This window comes from Varanus komodoensis, unplaced genomic scaffold (assembly GCF_004798865.1).
Source record: "Varanus komodoensis strain SLA01 unplaced genomic scaffold, ASM479886v1 scaffold5, whole genome shotgun sequence".
Taxonomy (NCBI): Eukaryota; Metazoa; Chordata; class Lepidosauria; order Squamata; family Varanidae; genus Varanus; species Varanus komodoensis.
The window spans coordinates 14,530,828-14,552,461 of record NW_025336087.1 but is presented as its reverse complement, the minus strand read 5'-3'; the positions used below and the strand labels follow the sequence as shown (position 1 = coordinate 14,552,461).

The 21,634-nt window shown below is 37.9% G+C and overlaps 1 protein-coding gene across 4 annotated transcripts in view; it reads left to right on the top strand.

The window, feature by feature from the left end:
• The window catches only part of BDP1 (B double prime 1, subunit of RNA polymerase III transcription initiation factor IIIB), a 53,697-nt gene that overhangs the window by 29,264 nt on the left and 2,799 nt on the right, over window positions 1–21,634 (top strand). Inside the window, exons 21-41 of one of the 4 annotated variants that reach the window (XM_044446428.1) lie at window positions 81–217; window positions 1,184–1,394; window positions 1,563–1,696; window positions 2,917–3,121; window positions 4,596–4,753; window positions 5,121–5,343; window positions 6,184–6,398; window positions 7,155–7,542; window positions 8,284–8,388; window positions 10,244–10,277; window positions 10,961–11,044; window positions 11,782–12,112; window positions 13,151–13,308; window positions 13,720–13,873; window positions 14,358–14,529; window positions 16,116–16,167; window positions 16,610–16,808; window positions 17,726–17,948; window positions 19,182–19,224; window positions 19,645–19,921; window positions 20,628–20,874. In XM_044446428.1, coding sequence (XP_044302363.1) covers window positions 81–217; window positions 1,184–1,394; window positions 1,563–1,696; window positions 2,917–3,121; window positions 4,596–4,753; window positions 5,121–5,343; window positions 6,184–6,398; window positions 7,155–7,542; window positions 8,284–8,388; window positions 10,244–10,277; window positions 10,961–11,044; window positions 11,782–12,112; window positions 13,151–13,308; window positions 13,720–13,873; window positions 14,358–14,529; window positions 16,116–16,167; window positions 16,610–16,808; window positions 17,726–17,948; window positions 19,182–19,224; window positions 19,645–19,921; window positions 20,628–20,874 — 3,750 coding nt within the window. Of the gene's footprint in view, window positions 1–80; window positions 218–1,183; window positions 1,395–1,562; window positions 1,697–2,916; window positions 3,122–4,595; window positions 4,754–5,120; window positions 5,344–6,183; window positions 6,399–7,154; window positions 7,543–8,283; window positions 8,392–10,243; window positions 10,278–10,960; window positions 11,045–11,781; window positions 12,113–13,150; window positions 13,309–13,719; window positions 13,874–14,357; window positions 14,530–16,115; window positions 16,168–16,609; window positions 16,809–17,725; window positions 17,949–19,181; window positions 19,225–19,644; window positions 19,922–20,627; window positions 20,875–21,634 lie in introns of those variants that run through there. The other 3 variants (XM_044446429.1, XM_044446427.1, XM_044446430.1) reach the window with 3 other exon arrangements.

The window sequence follows — 21,634 nt, the reverse complement described above, 5'->3', positions numbered from 1 at the left end:
TTTTGCTTCAGTTCAGTTCATTTTCATATATTCTAAGAAGCCAGAAAATGTGGAATCATGTCATGTTTCTTTTGTTATAGGAACACCCTGCAGAGACTCAAGAAGCAGTCACCAAAAACGAAATTCATTTATGTCCCCAGAACTTTTCCAGCTTCAAAAGTAGTGAACCAAATGAAGCTTTACTATCTCCAGATGTCCAGAAAAAGCTTTCAGTTAGGTAAGTACTAAATTACTTTAAAAAATTTTATTGGAAAGGGTTTTTTTTCTCTTCTTTACAGGCCTGACAATCTGAAAAGTAGTTGTAAGATTGATTCACTTGAGTTAGTTAATGGTTATTACTGCAAAATAACATTTTCTTGTACTGAAAATGGGATACTATAAAAACATAATTCAGAATTAAGCCTTAATCTTCATAATTTAGTGATGGAGCTATTGCTAGAGCAGCTTTGACTTGTCCCCTCTAATTAATTGCCCTGACATGAGTCAGCCATGAACTTAGCTGGCATGGATCAAATTCTACCTCTCTAGTCTACTCCAGGTTATGCAAGGGATTAATATTCTGGAAGCTTCACATATTGGAATGTGTGGTTTGTGAATTTCCACTGTGTTCCTGCTTTTTTGGCAAACAGCCCCTTTCCCAAAGTGTATGAAGTGCCATTCCTTAAGGCTTCCTGACTTTCTGGAGCAGCTCGTCAGGGGACAAAAGTATATGTTGCATATTTATGGTTCTTTGGATCCAAGTATTGGATCTAAGCCAATACTTAAATGAGAAATCCTTAGGAAAACAATGACTGTGTCACTATGGAATGTGAAAGCAAAATAAAATTGACTTAATTAAGGGTGCAGCCCTAAGCATGTTTAGGCTGCAAAAGTCATACAGAAACTGTTTTAGTACTATTTTAAGTGTAAACATACATGGCACCTTAAGTAATGAATGGAAAAGAAAGAAAACCTAGTTGTCTGTGAGATATTTTAGTTACCAATAATTTGACCATTGTTAACTCCTGCTTATTTTAAGCTCTTCTTTTCCTTTGCTGCTTTTCCTTTATTAATAAATAATAAACCAAATGGATTACCAAGGGATGTAATTTTGTCACATGTTGGGTATTGGTGATAATGCATCTGAAGTGTAAAAATGATTTAATTGCCCTATATGCTGTTTTTATTTTTGGTCTCTTCCCAGCAAACAGAACTCAGAAGGAAAAAGTGAACAAAGTGTTATTCAACCAACAGCACTGCTCAGGGGCAGGTTTCAGAGACCCAAACCCAATATTGGAAGGGCAATTGGAAGGAAAGAAATGCAATCAGTGGACAGAAAAGCAGTTGCAGCTGGATTTGGAAATGAGAAATCAGAACTACAAGAATCTGGATTTACCAGAACTCCCTCTGTGATAGTAAGTGTAAAAATGGTCTAGACGATATTTGGGATGGTTGATTAGCAAAGGCATGTTCATCCAAAGGAGATTTTGTTTCTGTATCTTTACATGCAAAGTATAAGATTGAGATTTTCATTTCCTCAGTTTGTTCTTCAGTTTGTTATTGACATTGCTTAATACTTCTAGACTCAGCTACATTGTGACAGTAAAGTCTTACCCGCTGAAGTCTTGGAGGAGAGACTGGTAGATACCAAGGAAGTGATTCAGGAAGACTCTCCAGTACCCGGGACCTCTCAGAAGATTTCAGAACAGATTTCCAGGTCTGTTTCTAAACAGTCTTACTTGCCAGACTTTTCCACCATCCTACCACCTTGCTCGAAGTGCATGTAAAATATGTGCATGTCTAAGGAAATAGTAAAACTAGTAAGGTGATGATTTTATGAATTCTCCATATTTAAGAGTATAGCAGCCCCCCATCACACACTTCTTTCCTGGTATTTGGCACTTGCAGACTTTGAGTTTGTCAGCATTTCTCTCTCTCTTATGTTGTCTCTCCTTCACAAAGAATTTCAAGGAGCAATAAAGCAGAATACAAAATTACCCAAGTCACTTCAACGAGTTAAAATTTGAACCTGTGTGCACACGCAGAAGAGCTGCCTATGTTAATCATATCAGCATTCCTGTTTGTGGAGAGGGTGTGGAGAGGGTTCTAAGGGCATTCAACTGAACTCCCAAGTTTTACTTTGGCTCTTCATGCTGAGTACTTCAAGATCATAAGTGGAACCAGCAGCAAGCTTCTGAAATAGAGCTTTCCTAGACCTGGTATCTGACTCATTCAGTCACCGGCTGCCTTCAGACACACGATTAACCATGCTGATTAACAGAGCATTCCACCACCTCTTCTTCTGAGGAGGGGCAATTTGAAGCTTCTGGTCTTGGATTGTGTAGCAGATTTCCTCTGGGCTTAGCTCCTGGGAAGGGCCAGAAAGTGGAAGCTGGAGCTTGACAGTTCTTTTGAAGGCAGGGAACTCTATTTAACTTGAGTTCTTCCTTGCCTTAGTGGCAGTTACTTCTGTTGAGCCCCTTTCCTTTTTCCTCCACTTTCTCTTAAGTACTTCTCAAATATCACACGTGAACATCAGAGCTTCTTCCTCTTTCCTCACAGACTGACTCAAATGTCATCAGTGAACTCTCATTTCCTACCCTTCCAGCAAGCTAGAATCCTCAGCTAATCAAAATTGAATTGACCTGATCCAGTTCTCGTATAACAATATGTATAGTGATTGTATCCCTGTCCTACTTCAGAATGTTGTTAAGCATGTACTACATAAGTCTTTGACCACAGCAAAACAAGGCCTCAAGCCTATTGTAACTTCACAGAAGTCACACAGTACATGCTACAGAATCACTCTACTTATATACAGGGATTTTGTCATAAGGGGGATAAATCTTAAGTGTTCGTATCACATCCAGATGCAAATAGTTTTTTAAAAAATACCTATTGAATCACTTTATTAACAGTTTGTCCTTTGTGTGATAGTGGAAAACCCATTTTCCATGAAGATAAACCATGTACTATCAAGCCAGCTCAGCTAGTGAGAGGGCGATTCCAGAGAGCCAGGCTCAACCTTGGAAGGATGAATGGCAAGAGGGAAGAATCTGTGACAGAAAATGTTAGTGCTCCAGTTGAAGGAGAAGTACAAAAAATGGAAATGGAGAAAGATGACCTACACCCACTTGCAGAGGTTAGCCACTCATCCAGTTTCTTTCTGTTTCTGAACACTTGCTTTAACAGGCAAGTATCTGGTTTTTTTGTTTTTTTTTTAGGACTGCAGGTGGTGCAGTGGTTTAAACCGCTGTGCTGCTGGGCTGGTTGATTGAAAGGTCGCCGGTTCGAAGCAAATGCAAGTAGATAAAAAGGTACTACTTCAGTGGCAGGTAACAGTGTTCTGTGCACTTCGGTGTATAGTCATGCCGGCCACATGACCACAGAGACTGTCTGCGGACAAACGCTGGCTCCCTCGGCTAGGAAATGGAGATGAGCACCGCCCCCTAGAGTCAGGCATGACTGGACTTAATGTCAAGGGGAAACCTTTACCTTTTATCTATTTTTATGTTGTGTCAGATGTTCCTTTTTTCTTTTGTGGGGAAATCAGTGGTTTTGCAATGGGAATCCCTAATGCATGGGAATGGCTCTCTGGTTGGCCAGTCTGATGTTTATTAGAGAGGAACGTGAAGGTCTTTGTCCTTTTGTCCTCTAAAGCTTATGGTTGTTTAGCTTCTTCTTGAAGAAGGATGCATCTTCCTTTCAGGTAGATAATAACAGTTAGATGACAGAGCCGCCTGACTCCACCATTGATCTATGCTTCTCCCACCATGTTGTTGTTATTTCCATAAAATTGAATCACTGCATTTAGGAATCCATCAAACTATGTGCAAGAAAATATATAAATTTAGCTCCTATCTTGGGACTGCACTTTTCCCCTTCCTATTCCACACCTCTGTTGTCTGCTTTTGATTGAGTGCACCATACCATGTCAGCTGAACATCAGACTGTGGTTCATCTTAATAGTGATGATTTTTTAAAAGACACCAGCTTTGGAAACCACAGTTTGAAGTTGGCTTGCTTGCCACTGCTGCAGTCACAGTTCTAGGTTCACATGATATGACAAGTTATGATTAGTCAAAAGCAGAAGTGAAAGCTTCAAAGTACCTCATGGCCACCCTGGAGAAGGAGAGGGGTAGCAGGAGTGTGGGAGTCTAGGTGGAAGTACTAAACCATAGTTTAAGGTGATTTTTGATTGCAGCCAATAGTTTTGTCTTACATTCAGTGAGAAAGAAATTAAGTGATTTTCCACCTTCAGGTTTTTCTTGCCACAATTTAGATTTGGTTTTTTTGCCATAAATGTCATATTTTTATATTGACAATGTCATTAAATGATACACTGAGTTACAGTGCCCTAAGGGCTAACAAATTTACTATGGGATAAAGCTTTACATGAAACAAAGGCCAAGCTTCAGTTTATTACCACTTTCATAATTTAATGTACAGGAATCAAGCAGAAAATTGAAATAAAATTCCAAGAATTAAGTCAAGCATCTTAGGATTCTGCAGGGAAATTCTTATCCCAGCTAACTTCTATACCATTATTTGAATGAAGTCTTTAGGGTTTGGATCTATTAAATAAACTGACATACTCATGTGCTCGAAATTTTAAGGATGAAGTCGGTATCCAAGCATCACTGGATAATTTGGAGAAAAATGAAGGGTCAGAATCCAGAAAAGTCCCATCACCAAAACGATGTATCAATCAGAAGAAACTTCCTTCCTGTGAGAAGTCACAGAGACATGAACTTCTGAAAGACCAAGAAAAAATGTGTGTGTCTAAAGATGTTATTGAAAGAAATGATCATGATATTCTTGAAAGTAAATTAACTAGCAATACATAAATGAAATGTGACTCTGAGAACCTAGTGTTGCTTTTATTGTCTCCATGTCATAGATAACTAGAACTCTCACTGATATTGCCAGAGAAAGATAGGCTTATTTTTCCTTTTTCTACCTCCGTGTCTCAAATGTATTAGGTTTATGTTGGTGAGCCTTAATAGTTGAGATTATTCTGGTTTTTAAGGCATGAATATGCATATGATTTAAGCAATCAAAGGTACATTTGAAAAGTTGTTGTCAGGGTTACCTGAAAACTATAATGATCTTAATATTTTTAATACTTCTTTTTTGATTAGTGGTATTTCTGCCTCCCAAGAAATAAGTCAATCTAAGAGCTTGAAGCCCTCTGTACTTGTGAGGGGTCACCTTCAGAAACCAAAGCCAAACCTAGTTTGTGCAACAAAAAGGAAAGAAGCCTCTTTAGAAGGAGAAGCTAGAACTGAAAGCAAAACTGAAAGCAGTTCAGAAAATGATGCAACCCAACCTGGCAGTGAATCTGGAACAATATCCACAGTAGTGGTAGGTACTGTCATTCTAACTTAAGGGTTAATAACTTACAGCCCTCCAGAAGTTTTGGCCTACAATTCCATCTCACACCATAGCTAGGGCTTACGGGAGTTGCCGGCCAAAACAACAGGTAGACCATCAGTTACTTACCTTTCCTCCTAAATCATTATCTGCTAGTTTGCTACTGCTGGGATTGCAAAAACAATCTCAATGTCTTTGTGAAGTTATTTTTGCAGTCTTAGACCATCTTACTGCCACTATGGAAGTCCACAGCCACTATAATAGGCTCATGTGAAGGTGGAAATTGCCTCTGTTTAAGCACAAGGTGTTCTTCTGATGTCCTCCACCCTCTTTGCATACTTTCATGCCACAATGAACCCTGAAGTTTATACTGTTGCTAGTTTTAAGGCAGCTTTATAATGTTTTGTTAAATTACTGTATTTTATGGTTTTAAGTTTTGCTTTGTGAATTGCCTAGAGAGATTTAGCTCTTGAGCTGTACAGAAATTGTGTTTGTTTTTTGTTTAATTCTATCTTTAAAACTCACTCAGTGCTCGGAAGCAGCTTTTCAGGTGGTGCATTAAAACTGCAGTGGAAGAAGCAAGCATGACATTCCTCTTCTCTCAGAAGAACTTTTCAATGAGTTCAAAGCCCTTGAGATTGGCCCTTATTAATTTAAAAAAGGTGTTTTAAGCAGAAGGTTTCTTTTGATGTAAGATAAAAATAAGTTTTAATGATATTTAAGAGTTTGCAGTATTGTCATGGTTTTTAAGAAAGGTGGTTGTCTAGTGTATATGAAGGACAGTGAAAAGTCAATCATGCTTACCTTGGTTTATGTTTGCATTGTTCCCAGCATGATTTTAGAAATGTAGTGGATGCTGCATCATCATCTGAATCCTTGAAGCAGCAAATGTGTCCAGACAGCATTAAAACAGTGCCTTTGACAAGAAGCAAAGACTCTGGAAAATGTGACTCATCAGATCAATGCTCAGGAAGTGAAAAACATATGAAGAAAGAAATCTCTAAGCCCCCTACTGCCCAGGAGGAAACATCTGAAGCAATGAAAGGGTAAAAATTCACTTTGAACATATTTTTTAAACAGAAAGGTGACATACATGCTTTTATGAATAAATAAAACAAATATGTATATTTGAACCTCAACTTTTTCAGGTTTAACTCATGGATTTGATTCTTCATGAGTTTACCTTCAGTAATTAAATGGTAATTTTTTGGAGTTTTTCAGCCAATGCTGCAGACAGCTATGTGGGGAACACTCCTCTTCTTGGCTGCTGCCTTGGTCAGCCTGGAAGTGTGCGCTGTTCCCTCTCCACCTGGCGAGGTCAGGGCAGGTGCTGGACTTGAGACAGAGGGTGCAGCTATGTGCAAGTTTTGTGATGCAAAACAGGACAGGATGAGCTCCCCTGGTGTGGGCCATGCTCTTGCATGTTGGGTTTTGTTTTAAGCTAAAGGTCATTCAAACTGCGGAAGAGGTACTTGCAATGCAGCTGCCAATATATATGTGGTCAACAGTATTAAGCTTTGGGGAGGGGTTAGAGATATTTGCAGTTTTTCCACTTTCACAGGGGTCCTGCACCCCAACCCCTGCGAATGTGGAGGGTCGAATAAACTGTGTAGGTAACTTAAATGCAGGTCCCTGAAAGAAGGTATTTAAATAATAGTTTTATAGCTTTTGCAAGTTGCCTGCCATTTGATATACCTCTGCTCATACTAGAAATATAATTAAACATCCTCAAGGTTTGTTCCTTGCTTTTCCATCTTTTCCATCAATTTTATTTTAATAAAACACCTCTCTTTTTTTCTTAGAAAGCAAAAAGGAAGGAGACTGAAACAGTGGAAAAACATCAGTAACTCAAGGTCACTTCCCACTTTTGAACATGAAAATGTCCATACTGAAAAAGGGAAGAAGCACCACAAGCAGGCTAAACCAAATGTTAGCAGAGGCAGAAGCTTAAGACCAGCACTTCGTAAGAAACCCAAAAAAGAATATGGAACTTCAAAAGTTAATCTGGTGACACTTAGGGCTTCTTCTCAGGAAGAAGAAGATGATGGTGATGATGATGATGACTTTGATTCAGACTATGAAGTAGAATACTTTTCACCCGAGGAAGTAAATAAAGCTCCAGTGTTTGTCCCCAAAGGGCTTCGGTCACCCAATCCAGTTCCCATGCAGATTGAGGAAACTATGGAAGAGGTATGCCAAACATCTCTGAAAGAGTTCACTGCAGTTGTAGGGAGGCGTATGCCCCATGATTCCATTTGTCTGTGTGTCTGTCCTCACAAGTGCTGCTCAGCATATTCTTCAGATATAATGGAATAAATAGTAGGCCCCAGGCAATTTAACTTCAAGCATTAAAGAGCAGGGATAGATTACTGGAAACAGAAAGTTGAAAAATAATCCTGTTATGAGAAAGACAGTCCACATGAGGATGGGCAGCAAGTGAATTGAGACTATTGGTAGACCTCTGGGCATTTTGTAGTAGAGCAGTAAAAAAGGGCAAATGCCATTTCCATCCAAAATTATGCAGCTAAAATGCAGATGCCCAGGAATGGATTTTTATGTCTGAAGGCTGTTAACACTGTTAGGATACTGAATACTGAAGGGCACTCATTGCTCAATTCTAAGTGTATGATCTCTATTCATTACTTCTGATTGGTAGATCTTTGACTGAGGAGAGGGAAAAACACAAAACAATGTAGTTCCTTCAAGCTTGAAATCTTTCCCTCGGTCTACACATTTAGTTGTATTTGGAAAACTGTAAAACTTCAGGTGCTTCTCAGTTTTTGAGAATATAGTGTAGCTTTGCTTCAGATACGTTTAAGTCTGCAGAATGCAATTGCAATATACAAAGGGAATTTGTTAGATACTTTGGAGTGGGGTGAGGTTGGCTTTTTTTGGGTCCGTTAAATGGAATTATGCTTCTGCCTCCAACAGCTAGAGATATATGAGACCATTGCTGAAGAACCATGTCCGCCTCCTGAACTGAATGTAGTTGCTCAACCTGTGATGCAGGAAGATAAAGAATTGCACTCCTCACAGGTTGTAGTATCTCCCCCCCACCCCCACCCCTGTTTATGGTATATATTAACTGATATTAACTCTGCCTAACCTACCTCACAGGGTTGTTTTTGAAGAGAAAATGGATTATATAAGTCACCTGGGTTTCCTCACAAGAGGAAAGGCAGAATATAAAAGTTAATAATAAAAAAACTTTTATGCTAGTTCATTTTTCAAGCAAAATATAAATAAGAGGTCTAAAGGAAAGAGAGGAACAGAAACAAGTCACTATTTTGTGTTAGTTTATGTTGGATACATGCGCAACCTCACATTCCAGCTAGATCATAGTCCTGTCCTGACATGATTTGCAGTGTGGAACTTGCAGGTTCACACAACACAATAAACCATACTTAAGGTTAAGTGTGGGTTGCCATTTTTGTGTTGTATAAACCCAGGTGCAGTAAAATACCACATTCCAAAATTCACAAACCAACAACAATGGGTGATTCTTGTGGATTGTTCATGGTTAAAAAACCATGGTTAGGATGGCTGGATTCAGGCAACACAATAACCCCACAGTTCAGTGACAGCACACATTACTATTCTCAACCTGGAATGTGCTATGAATCCAGATGGGAGAATAGGATTACTTCACACTGCAGGTTGGCCCAATATCTGTGCAACGGATGTTGCACTGGAATAAAGAGCCATATGTATGCAATCATAACTCCATCTATTTTGGGGGAGGGGGTGGTATCTGACTTAATCTCTACTGGAGTTGTTAATACTTTGCTTGTCAAGATTAGTTTTAGAATGAGGCACAAAGTTTAAGGTTGGTAAGCAGCATGTGTGATCTCCTATGTAATTTCTTCCCCCACACCATCCTTTTCTAGATGTCTGATCTCTACATCTCAGTTACCAAAACATTATTGACACTGTTCCCCTACATTATCTACTTTTCATCTTGTACTTAAGTGGCACCCCAAATTTGTATATTAGCCATTCTTTTTTCATGCAAATTGTATAGTAGTTGAACTTGTGTGTTTTGTGTAGAATTACGTGGGAAATCTGATTTCCAGTTTGTATTCTGTCCTGGTCCAGTTGTATTTTTGTAGCTGTTATATATACATACATTAGATTGTTTTCACCATGAAGTTTTTTATATGAAAAGCTCTAGGGTTTTCTGAAGTTCTTCTCAATCAAGGTTTGACAACTTTTGGACATCCAGGGGACCATTATTGCCTGCCTCATGGGCTGAACTATGCTGGGTAACCTTAAAATAAATAAAATAAGATATATTAGAAAGGTTACCTGGAAAATGGTAGAATGCCCCAGATGTGAAACTTAGCTTTAAAAGAAGCTAACTTTGACCTTTTGGAAGTTCTGCAATGTGCTAGACAATGCCCACAGTAAACTCTACTGTAAAGTTTACTTGAACTTATATTTTTATTATTGCCTGTTACATCTTTATCCAAAATCTGTGCATATGTAACAGGGTTTATTGATGATAAGAGGCATAACTGATTGTTTTTATAAAAATTGCTATTAAGTAAACTTTATTGACAAATTTGTTAATAGCACTAAGTAAAATTTCATTGAAAGCTTGCTTAAATAACTGAGCGCTTAAGTTTTTTCAGTTAAGTATTTTTCTAATACTTACAAAATAAGTATTAGAAATACTTATTCACAAAATAAATCTTGGGATTATTATATCCTTGATTTTAAAATCAGCATAGCTCCTGTTTTCCTCAGTGCAAATTTCCCATCTGACTATTTGGGCTGGAATTTTTATGGTGATTTATAATTGCTAAGTGAATGCTCTATTCTGTGGAAAGTAACTTAACTGAAAATAACATTTAGAAATATAATACTTGACTTGTGGTTTTTTCTCCCCAAGGTTTTTACACAAGAAGACCAAAATAACAGAACAGGTAATGATCCAGGTTGTAAACCTTGAACAACTGAATGCATCAGTCAGATCTTCCAAGTTATCTTGTGAATTTTGGTAATACTGATTCTGTAAAATAAACCCTGTTTTCTGTTTGATTTTAAATAGGAGAGTCTCAAGTCTCTCATTCATTAAAATAAGAAGAATCCACTAAGGCTGAAATAGTGTACTGTAGGGGTGGGCAACCTCTGGCCCTTGGCCTAAATTCATGCATCTTTAATCCAATTTTAAAAGCTACCTGCTTAGATTCAGTTTTGATGTCTGTCAAGTCATCTGTCCCTTCCCCAGCAGCCAGCTTTCAGTTCAAGCCCTGCTCTCTACTGGCTTTGGTCCCACTCACCACCCTGACAGGTTACATATGAAGGAATGTGGCCCCCTGGCAGAAAATAGTTACTCCATCCTGCTCTACATGGTTACTTCGGAGAAAGCTCCATTGAAAACAACAAGAATTCTGTGTAGACATGGGCCAAACTGTAAAGTGCTTGAAACACTTTGAGATATGAGGCTGAATGCTATTGAGTTGGACAGATGTTTAAAAACTGCTGCTGGTATCTCAAATACGCCAAAATTATTACAAAGCAATTTGGCGGGGGGGGGGGTAGCATGTTGGGAGAATGTGAATGCTTACCACTTTGTTCTTTATACATACAAAAATACTTTTTTCAGTGATTAGATATGGGAGTACTGAAGCAGCCATGACTCTACTTGCCATGAAACGTCTGGGATTCCAGTTAAACATTAGCAGCCAAGGTATAATTGCTATGTTATTAGGGCTTTACAACTTTATGGGAGTGAATTAAAACTATTTTATAACCACAAAATGAATGTTGAATAAATCTATTGCACTAATTCTGGAGCATTATTCTTCCTCATGTCCTGTTACCTTCTCTTTTTTGTTGTGAGTAGTGTTGAACAAACTTTGTGTCCCAGAGCCAAATGAAAAGCAAAGCCAATGACCAGGTGGGATTCACTCTACATGGGCTTTCCCTGGCCAGAGGAAGTATAAACCAAACAAAGTTGAGTTGTCTTCTGTAGCACTCCTTTAGCCAGCATCTCATGCAGGGGAACTAGCTTTGCTCCACTCTGACTTTTCTTGGCTAGGGTTAAAGCATGTTCTTCAACAGCGACAACAGCTGGAAGAGTCCATGGGATGCTTTGCTTGGAGACCCAGTGATGTCAAAGGTGGCACCTAATATCACAGATAGCCCCTGCACCCTGCTGTCATATGGCCCACTTGCGGAGGGCAATGCAGCTCTGGACCCAATATGGCTCCCTATCTCTGTAACATAAAACACACAAATCTATTCAAACTGCAAAACTTATTCCAGTTGCAGAATTTGGCTTTCTAGTCTCAAGGGGATCTAGTGCAGAATGCTATTGTATAACTTCCTGAAATCTACTTTCTATTTCAAATGTTCCCATATGTTCTCATTTGAATAGGCAAACATATAAAATATAACCTTTTCAACTTCTTTTTGTGGAAAAAGAAAGAAGACAAGAATTTCTCAGCAGAGATGCACAGAATGTTCCTGATAGCTTTCCACGTGAGCATAATGAAGAAGAAAATACAGTCCATTGTAATGTGGCATGTTCAGCCCTTTCAAAAAATGAATTGGTTTCTTCAGACCCTATCAACAAAGCTGCTACAGAGGATTGCAGTACTGAACCATCAGGTTTGGAAGATTGTCTCCTAGAAGCAACTAATGTGCCACAGCCTGTTTCCTCAAAAAATGTTCAGGTTTCTTCACACAGTGCAAATAAAGCTGCTCCAGAATATTGCGATACACCATGTACAGTGGAAACAGCAGGAGCTGACAGGTTTGTGTTGCTGTGCTAAACAATAGTGAACATTGTTTAAGAACCCAGACTTATTCTTTGGGCTACAGGGAAGTTTATTCATGTATCACATGGTGCAGTTGACAGATGATTTGGATTACCAAAGGTGGTTTTCCCCCATTCTTCCCCTCCCTGTCTTCCAGCTGGTATTCTATGGTCACTGGAAGCAAAAATGATCTTGTTTTCCTACTCCTCCTTACTACAATCATGACTCCATTTTCATTTGAGTTTGATTGTTTTTCAGGAGCCCTGTCCCACAGCCTGTGACAGCTGCTTTTATCTATATCCAGCTGATACTTAGGAGCAACGACCACTGGCTCATTACCCCTTTTTGTGTGTGAGGGGGTGGTTGGGTGGCAGAAACATGCACAATTGAGAGCATTTTTTTCCAAATTCCCAGAGTTTTGCAAGCATGCAAAAAATGTGGTGTATTGCTTCACCGATCTCCTGATAAGTGTCTGCTATTGCAGTACAGTATGGAAATGGGCCCAGTAAATGATAGATTGCTTAGCATGCATATGACAGCTTTCAGTTGGCAACCTATCTCTTGAAAACTAAAGTGATGAACAGGTTCCATTTTGTGCATAGTTATAAAAGACAAAATAAAACAATAAAATATTGTGATCTCAGTTGTACACTTCTGCCACTCTCCCCCATAAAAAGGCAAGTAGGGAGGGCAATAACATTTGCTTCAAAGCTGCTTGGGTGTCAGTAGAATGGCTGTCACTAGTGGTGCTATGGCTGAGATAACCAAAAGCAGCAAAGGGTTACTGAGCCACTTACTGTTTCCAGCAAACCTAATAAGCACCATATTGTTCCAGTGCATTGCAATGTTTTAGCTGTACCTGATAATTAAAACCTGCCATATAATGCACTTAATTGGGTGTTAGAGGTGGACCATCAAAGGTGGATGTGCTTTTTTTGGCTGATTTGTACTGCAAAGAGTTGTACTGCTTTTTCCTGTCTGATGTTAAAAATCAAGAGTTTAGTTTTCTAAGTGCTATGTTCTGTATGTTGCAGCTGTTTATCTTCTTGCAACCGAAGTAAAACATCTGGACTACCAAGATGCAGATTTCCGAAACCCAAACCAAATCTTTATAAAGGGCTGGGATTAAACCAGAGTGCTTCACAAAAATCTGGATTTCATTTGGAGCAAACAAATGTAATGCACAATGGTGGTAAGTCTTTCAGATCTTGTAGAAGCATGGGATGAAGATTATCAACTGTCGAGCTTTATTATTTAAGGCTATTGGCAAAAAGTGAGAGTGAGGTCCAGTTTTTGGAAGAATGCCTCCACTGAATCCATCCTTGATATATATGGGCCTTGGTGTATGAAGCCCATTAATTTCATCAATATGCCCACATTTATTCCTTTGCTGGGAGATAGGAGATAAGTGACTGTCCATCTAAGAATGAGTTACATACAGTTTTGCAGTTAATGAGTTCTTCATAGCTAGTAAGTTCATTCAATTCTCCATATAACAAGATCAAAGATTAAGTGAACTGTGATGTCCTGTCAGTGTTCCAAAATGCTTTAAAAGTTGCTTTATAAAGTATACTGAGTAGAGTTCTAATGTCTAAAATAACAGAAGGGAAAGTGTCAGAAAGTGTTACGGAAGAAGAGAAAGTTGTACTGGAACAGAATTTCATGGTGGATAAGCTAGCTAAGAACAACTTTGCAGAGAAGCAAGATTTACAGCCTGGAAGTGCTGGTACTGCTTTGCAGACAAACAACATGGAAAGGTACAAACACTATTTCTATTTTATATGCTAATACATTTAGTATCTCTCTTGGGCACAATGTGCTTGAAATATGTAGAGTGTTCTGTGAACAGAGACATATGCAGGATGAAGCTTTTTATACTTATGTATGATTGGTTGGTATATAGAGAGTGTCCATGTCTTAGCCTGTATTTATTATCCCTCGTCATTTCCGCCAAGTATTTTTGATGCATGGGAATAATTAAACATCTTTCTTAAACAAACCTGGAGAGGACGCTTAAAAAAACAGTCATTGTATTCTGTACCCACAGAACTTATTTATGTTTGTTCATTTATTAGTGTATTTATATAGCCAGCCTAAAACGTAAGTTTTCTGTAGTAGTTTAAGCTATCTTAATTCATTTTGACAAAGAATGTTCATAAACCTGGCATCATTTCTTTTAAGCTCTGCAGTACAAAATATATTTAATTGGCAACTTTTAAAACTATGTTAATTCTTCCAAAGAGAAAGTGTGATAAGAGAGACTTCGACGTTAGCATCGGAGTTGAATGCTCCAAAATTTTCTCCAGAAGCAGAAACTTGCCTTTTTGAGTCACCAGATTATCCCAACAGAAGTACTAATGTCCAGACTTCTGGTCCTGTTGAACACCAGTTGTCTACAGTTGAAATTGTGCAGGTAAGAAGTCTTAGATGTCATTTTGTATAACAAAAATAGCTACTATATGGACCATAAGCAAAGTGGGAAGCTACAACAAAAAAATGAGACCTGCTTGCTTACTTACTTGATTGCATTTATATACCACCCCAATAGCCCAAAGGGCTCTCTGGGTGGTTTACAAACATTAAAACCCCAAATACAGTGCCGAATCCTAACAAATAAATAAATTGGCTACACCACAACTAAGTATAAAATAACATGGTTAAAATGAATTAAATGAATAAATGTACAATTAAAATTAATTAACTTTAAAATATTGGTTAAACAAATTGTGGGTGTTCCTTATACAATTGTATAGGATTCATTCTATGGGACTTCCATCCACTTCAGAGGATGGAAAGAGAAATGGGAGGCGGGTTGCCTCTCTGTACAACTTTGCATTTTCCCCCTTCTATATGCTAAGCTGGAGATGACCCAAGATACAGCAGATCCCAGCCTCTCTTTTCCTCACCCCCTGGAATCCCCACTTTTGGACCTCTATGAAGTTGAGGTTGTTTTTGTGAGCTTGGAAGCAAGCACCATTGTTCTCATTATGGTGGCTGAGAGGGTGGGGGACTGATGGATCTCCAAATCTCCCTCCTGAAGCTGTAGGAGTGTCTACAACCTATGAAGGAGGAATCTGGAAAATCCTCTGTTGTTGGAATGTTCTGCCAGGAACCATTGGCTTGCTCCTGGTGTGTGTGTGGTAGCGGGAGATTGCACAAACATACATGTGTATGTGTATTTCCCATGTAAAGGCTTCCCTGTCTTATTTGCTCTACACATTCCTTTTCTAAAGGTGGTTTCTGGGCCTGTTTATTGCTAAATAGCTTATGTTGTTTACCAAAACTGTGCCTTGAATTTGGAGGCCTGATTAGATTTCCCTGTTTTGGCCAATTTTAGTGGTCATCTACAGAGAAAGACATGTCAGACTGACCTACTGGCAAAACTTTGGATGTATTTTTTTCTTTTTTTGCTAGTTGTTAAAGGCAGAAAAGCACCATAAGTAAAATGTCACATGTGAAGCAGCTCTAGGTTCTAAATGAACAATGGAATAACTAGAATAGTTAAGGTGCAATCATATACATGTTTAGACAGGAAGAGATTCAACAAGAAAAATGTCATACATAGGATTGTACCTTTAAGGAACTTTCTCTCTTTGAATTACCAAACAATCTTTTCTGTGGCTCATTTTTAGCAAAAGTTGTGATATTAGTCAAAGTGAATTATTTCAAAGTGGTTACAAGGCACATTTACAAGCAGTATTTATTCTTGGCTAATGCTTAGTGTTTTCATTCAGAAATTCTTACTGTTGGGATATAACTTTTGCTTAGTCTCTTGATTTCTTTTTGCATTATTCTTTAGCAGTATCTTTTTGGGAGAAATTGACTATTTTTATTATTTATTAAAGGGTTTGTGCCTCAACTTGACAGCATGAATAAACATGTAGTTCCTTAAAAGCAGCCATCAAGGCATTTAATCATCTTATATTCTCATTTATATTTCCTGAGTACTAGAATTATTTGGCATGTTTGATATTTTAATTGTGATATTTTTATTACCAGAGTGAAGCAAGCAAGTATTCAAGTATTTCAGCAACCACAGAAATGACTGCAGGTATATTTTACATTGTTTTACAATCAAATATTTGGTGCTTGTGGAGACTAGCTTTACATAATAAAATCTTCATCTGCAAGTTAGCCTAAAAGAGAAGCAGCAAGTGCAAATATGGTGCATTTTAAAATAATTAAATTCATTTTAAAAGTCATTAAAATCTCTGATGGAAACATGGACTAGGCTTATTGGTCACTGTGTTACTGGTAATTTAAAAATTCTTGTGAGGATTTCAAACAGTTCAGGACTGCACCTAACTTTATTCACTTTGTGTGTAGGGTGAGCACACATGTGAACCTAGAATTTTGGGGCACTGTGGGACAACTGTACTCTTGAAGACAAAAATACATGGTAGACTCCGAGATGGAATACTAGAAAAATATTTTTTATATTTTTATGTTAATATGTTGCTTTTCTCCACCCATCACGTTGTACATTTTGATAGTGAATGGTGACAACAAAGACTATCCAGACACAGAGGAGGAGCCAACATTCATTTTAACATTGGTGGAAATCTCACCTGATACGGGGGATTGCAGTGGTCTTCCTGCTGCTGTACCACAAAGTTCTGAGCAACTACTTCCCCCACCAGTATTTCTCACTCCCAATAATATGAATTCAGTGCAATTGGCAAAAGCAGAGAGGTAAGTAGTAATGTATTTCAACATAAACTGATGTTTGTTCCTGGCATATTGGAAGTAGCAAGACTGCATGCCCTTGTATTAGCCCAAGACCTTTTCCTTATCTTGTTCTACTGCCCTAATGTTCTAATTGTATCTGGAAAAAGATTAAGAAGGGAGGTTGCAGGCTTCCTATTGGGCTCTGCCATTGTGGTAGCTGCTATCTGAACGAGAAGTGTTTCTTTGAGTGCAGGTTTGCTTAATCTTGGGAGACAAACATGAAATCTCCCCTTTTCTCACTTCTGCAAACAATGAGATGGGAGTAGGAGATGATGCGCAAGCCTGAAGTCTGTTCCCAGACTGACCCGGGCGCACAAGCATACCTCTGCCACCAATTAATGAGAAAAAAGACTGTTTCTTTCCACAGTGTTGCCCTGCATATGTCTTTTCTTGAAAACAGATACATTTCATTTCCATGTATTTTAAATCAATGGTGCGCATGTGTATTTACATACACACAAATATTTAATTTGTGGAAGAAACTTAGTTCTTTCACTACTCTTTCTGAAAACCTGAAGAACCACCCAGATTTTTCTGTGACACTTGGCTGTAAAAAACCTGAAGCACACTAACGTTCAAAAGTATTCAAAATAACTACAGAGCTACCTCATTGATCACATTGTTAAAATGCATTGTAGGCTTTACCTTGGGAAAGAGCAAAGCAATCTCAAGAAAGGGGAAGATTTGCAGTGTAAGAATAGTATTTTATTCTTCTAGTGATGAGGTAGTTAAATTCTGTTGAGTGGAGCCTCTTCTAACACATAGGGGCTGATAAGCTTTGCAGCCTTGAATCAGCTTCACATTTTTCTGTTAATGGTTTTTTTAATGAAGTAAGTTTAAATTGAAGTGAATTACTATTTTAACATGGCAACATTGTACAGCATTGGATCCATAACAGCTTCTGTTGAAGAAAATGCCTTCTCTATTGGCAACACTGGAGAGAAAGGAGTACTGCAAGAAGCTTCAATACAGCAGGCAGATCTGGATTCGGTCTCCTGCAAGAATCTGAAAAGGTGTGCTGCAGTTCTTGAAGAAAGTGGTGATCCCCCTAAGAAGAAAAAATCTCCTGTTTCTGCAGAGAAAAACCTAGAAAGCTCTGATAAGGTCAGACATTAATTCAGAGAATCAGAGAATTACAGATTATATACTGCACTGAAGAATCTGCCCTTTAACATTACAAAGGCATCAAATCTGAGAAGTATAAAGCATTTCTCAAAGGCAACTTGGTTATACAAATTAGACTATTTTTCAATTCATGTTTGTCCTCTGGTTCCTCAGACAATTAAGTAGTGCATTAGCTGAGATCATGGACAATGACTGTTGTAGGGATGAATTTATTTTTAGATACCTTCCAACGTTTGCTTTAACTGCTGTAGATACAAGAAAAATAATTACAAAGCAAACATGATCTAAATGTTCTCCTTGTATTGGTGCATGGGATAAGAAGAACTAAAATGAATTCAGTAAAGTTTAGTCATTAAGTAACGTTTTCAAAGAGCACCACTGCCAATAGTTCTTTTAGTTTGAAGTTATTGTACTAGCCAAAGACCATGACAAATGAATGGGCATAGACAACAAAATGAAGAATTTCAACAATATAAAATATAAATAAATTAAATAATTCTATGAACAGAAATTCATCTTTAATTTAACTCTGACTCTCCAATGCAGTTTATAGCAATTTTGTATAAACCTCTCTTACCTTTTTTGCTGCCAAAGCTAACAAAGAAACTTTGCTTGCCACATAGTGGTTTATATTACTAATACTTAAAAGAAAAATGACTGTTTTTCCTGTGTTCATTATGATGACAGGGCTTTCAAAAATCTTTCTCTGGGGTCAGGAGGGGGTCAGTAGATAGGGGACAGATCAGGTTGTAATGAATGATGTCTTCAACTTGATACAAATCATAAATAAATCTGCATTCAAAAGGCACCTTGTTATATCACCCATCCAAAACTGTAGTTGACATAACTTGAAATTGCAACTCAGTAAAGGCATTTCCTAAAGAGGATGGTCTCAATCTGGATAGATTGCTATATATATAATGTTTTGTTTCAAACCACTCAAGGAATTTGGAGTTTTCAATTAATTTTCAGATTTTTTCTAAAGTCTGTCCAAAATAACCAGTCCCTTAATTGTATGTTGTCTGGTAATGAGTTCCTGTGATTTCTGTTGAAATTCCATCACTGAATGATGCAATCCATTTTAGCATTGATGGAGCATTAGGAAACTTAATCCCTATTCGTTAGTTAGAACCAATTTAAGAGAAACAATGGTATTGTATTCTTGTGATATACACCTGAAAAGTAAATTATGTACTATTTTTTTTAATGCAGGAGATCTCACATGAATTAAAGTGTATACCAAGGAAAGCTACTGGTATGTTTGCTTGGAATCTGTTTGTTCTAATACATAATTATTTACAAATAATCACATACAAAATTTCTTATGATACATGAGCTGTAAAAGTAGCTTTCAATAAGAGCCAGGCTCCAAATTGCTTCTGAGGTTACTTAAAGATTTTGCTAGTCCTTTGAAACTCTTCCCGCCCCTCCTGTTACCCAGTTTCAAAAGCAATTTGTTATGCAGTATATTTTGGGGCCAGGGGGTACATTTGAGAAATATATCTAAAACCTGTGGAGTCATGAGTAACTATGGGAGGATGTACCTGAGGAGAAAGACTTCCTTACAAAGAACAAAATGGAATTCAGTTGCAGCAAGCTCAATAGCCCTTTCTCAATTTCTGCTTCCCTAGTTTCAAAATTCTCTCTCTCTCTCTCTTTGATGAACTACCCCCAGAGAAATCAAGCACTTCAAAGAAGAAAATCTCATCTACCTCTAAACCAGTTTCTGAAACTGCAGTTCTACAAGTGGAAAAAAGGGCACAACCTTCTCTGAATTTGGGGCCTGTGCTGCTTGATGAAGCAGCTAGAACAAATGAACAAGAGTCAAGGACACTCCATGAAGGAAAAGCAAAAATAAGTGGAGAGAGAAGAAACTTTGTTGATACTTGTAAATCTGTACAATCAGAGCAGGTGGGAAGTCCATCAGGCCTTCCTAAATCCCTATTATCCAGGTATTGATTTAACAGCTGTTTTTATTATGTTTAGCCCCTCCCCCATGGATTATTTTAACATTGTAGTGTAGCAGAAAAAAACAAGACCCTACTTTATGGCTGTATGCCCTAAACCAAGCAATTTATTCTGGAAATAATCTTACAGTGCCACCAGTTCTCTTTCTTTACAGCTGCTCATTAACTCTGTGGCCTGGTTTGCATGTAATACACAATTATGGATTAATTAAGCCATAGATTGGTGGGTACAAATGGGAGTGAGCAGATGGGCTGCTTCCACTTGATATTAACCAGATACAATTGCACCATTCTTTACTTGTTAGTGTGGTGTCCTAACCTGGATTCTACAGGTTGTTCAAAACCTAAACACTCAGAGTTAACCTATGATTTGTTGTTGGGTTGACTCCAAGATCTGACCTGCCCTGATTGGCTGTTGAATTGGTTTACAGAATTAGTATGCAGGCCCAGTGCAAGAACTAGAATAAGCTTACTCTGCTCACTTGAACACATCAGGTTACTATAGCATTAGTGGAGTTTTATATTGGTTGGGTTCTATTCTAATTAATCCAGACCTGTGAGAAATAAATGCATTCATTCTTCTTTTTCAAACATTCAGTCTCAGGAGACCTTAATGTTGCAATGTGGGCTCTTTTGTTATTGTACTGACAATACAATTTATCTTGAAATGTGTATTTATTTAATTCAATAGGTCATATCAAAGAACTCTGGGATTTTTACCTTTAATCTGTAAAAATAACAATTTTGATGAAGAAGTAACAGAGGAGGATAAACAGTCTCTCCAGAAAACTGACACAGTGTTGTCTGAAAACACAACTGAATGTCCAAATTTGACCTCAAAAGACAACAACGAAGAGATTCCAGAAAACAATTCTTTTCCATCAACCAATTCATTGCCTTCCAAATGTGAGAATGGAGCCTCTTCTACTACTGTTCAGGTATAGCTGATTATCTTTGCCAAAGCACATAATCTATTAAATATAAGTGTGCTGAACTCTGAAATGCTAAATTCTTCATTTATTAGTGTCTTCCATCACTTTTGGGTTGCACATGGAAAAGTGCTTTAGGATTTAGGCCAGCCTTAATACAAGTTATTTTACCTGATAATTAATAGCATTTCCAAATGCAAGTCAGACTGTTGCACTTAACTAGTGATCAAGTTTTGTTTTAACCTGTTTATCAAAATGAGAAAGTGCTTTGCTTTCCACAGCCTTCTTTGATCTTTATTTTCTTGGATCTACCAGAGGTTCTAAGCTATGTATAATGAGTTCCAAATGTCACATCCAGGGTTGACATTGACTTTGGGCAATTCAATGTCTAGAAGAAAATCCAGAAACTGAATTTCGTTGTAGCTGTGTCAAAAATTTACCCCAAAGTGGGAAAAACTTAGTTTACATTAACATTAATTCAAATGTTTTAGTATAGTCTCCAAAATTTTGTCATCATGTGTCATTCAGGTGTATAAATTCTGTATATCCTCTGTAATGTTGGAAGTGCTTCTTGCCAGATGGGGCAGGCCAGCCCCCATGGTTAATGCAATTTTCATCATATTGAGTTGGATCCATGTGCATTGGAGTTCCTTTCACAGCAGGAGTGAGCCCAGAGTCTACTAACAGAAAAGAGCAAAGGAGTATTTGCCAATTTTCCCTTGTGCCAAAAAAATCTGTCCTGGTGGATTAGGACACCCTCTAGAACAGT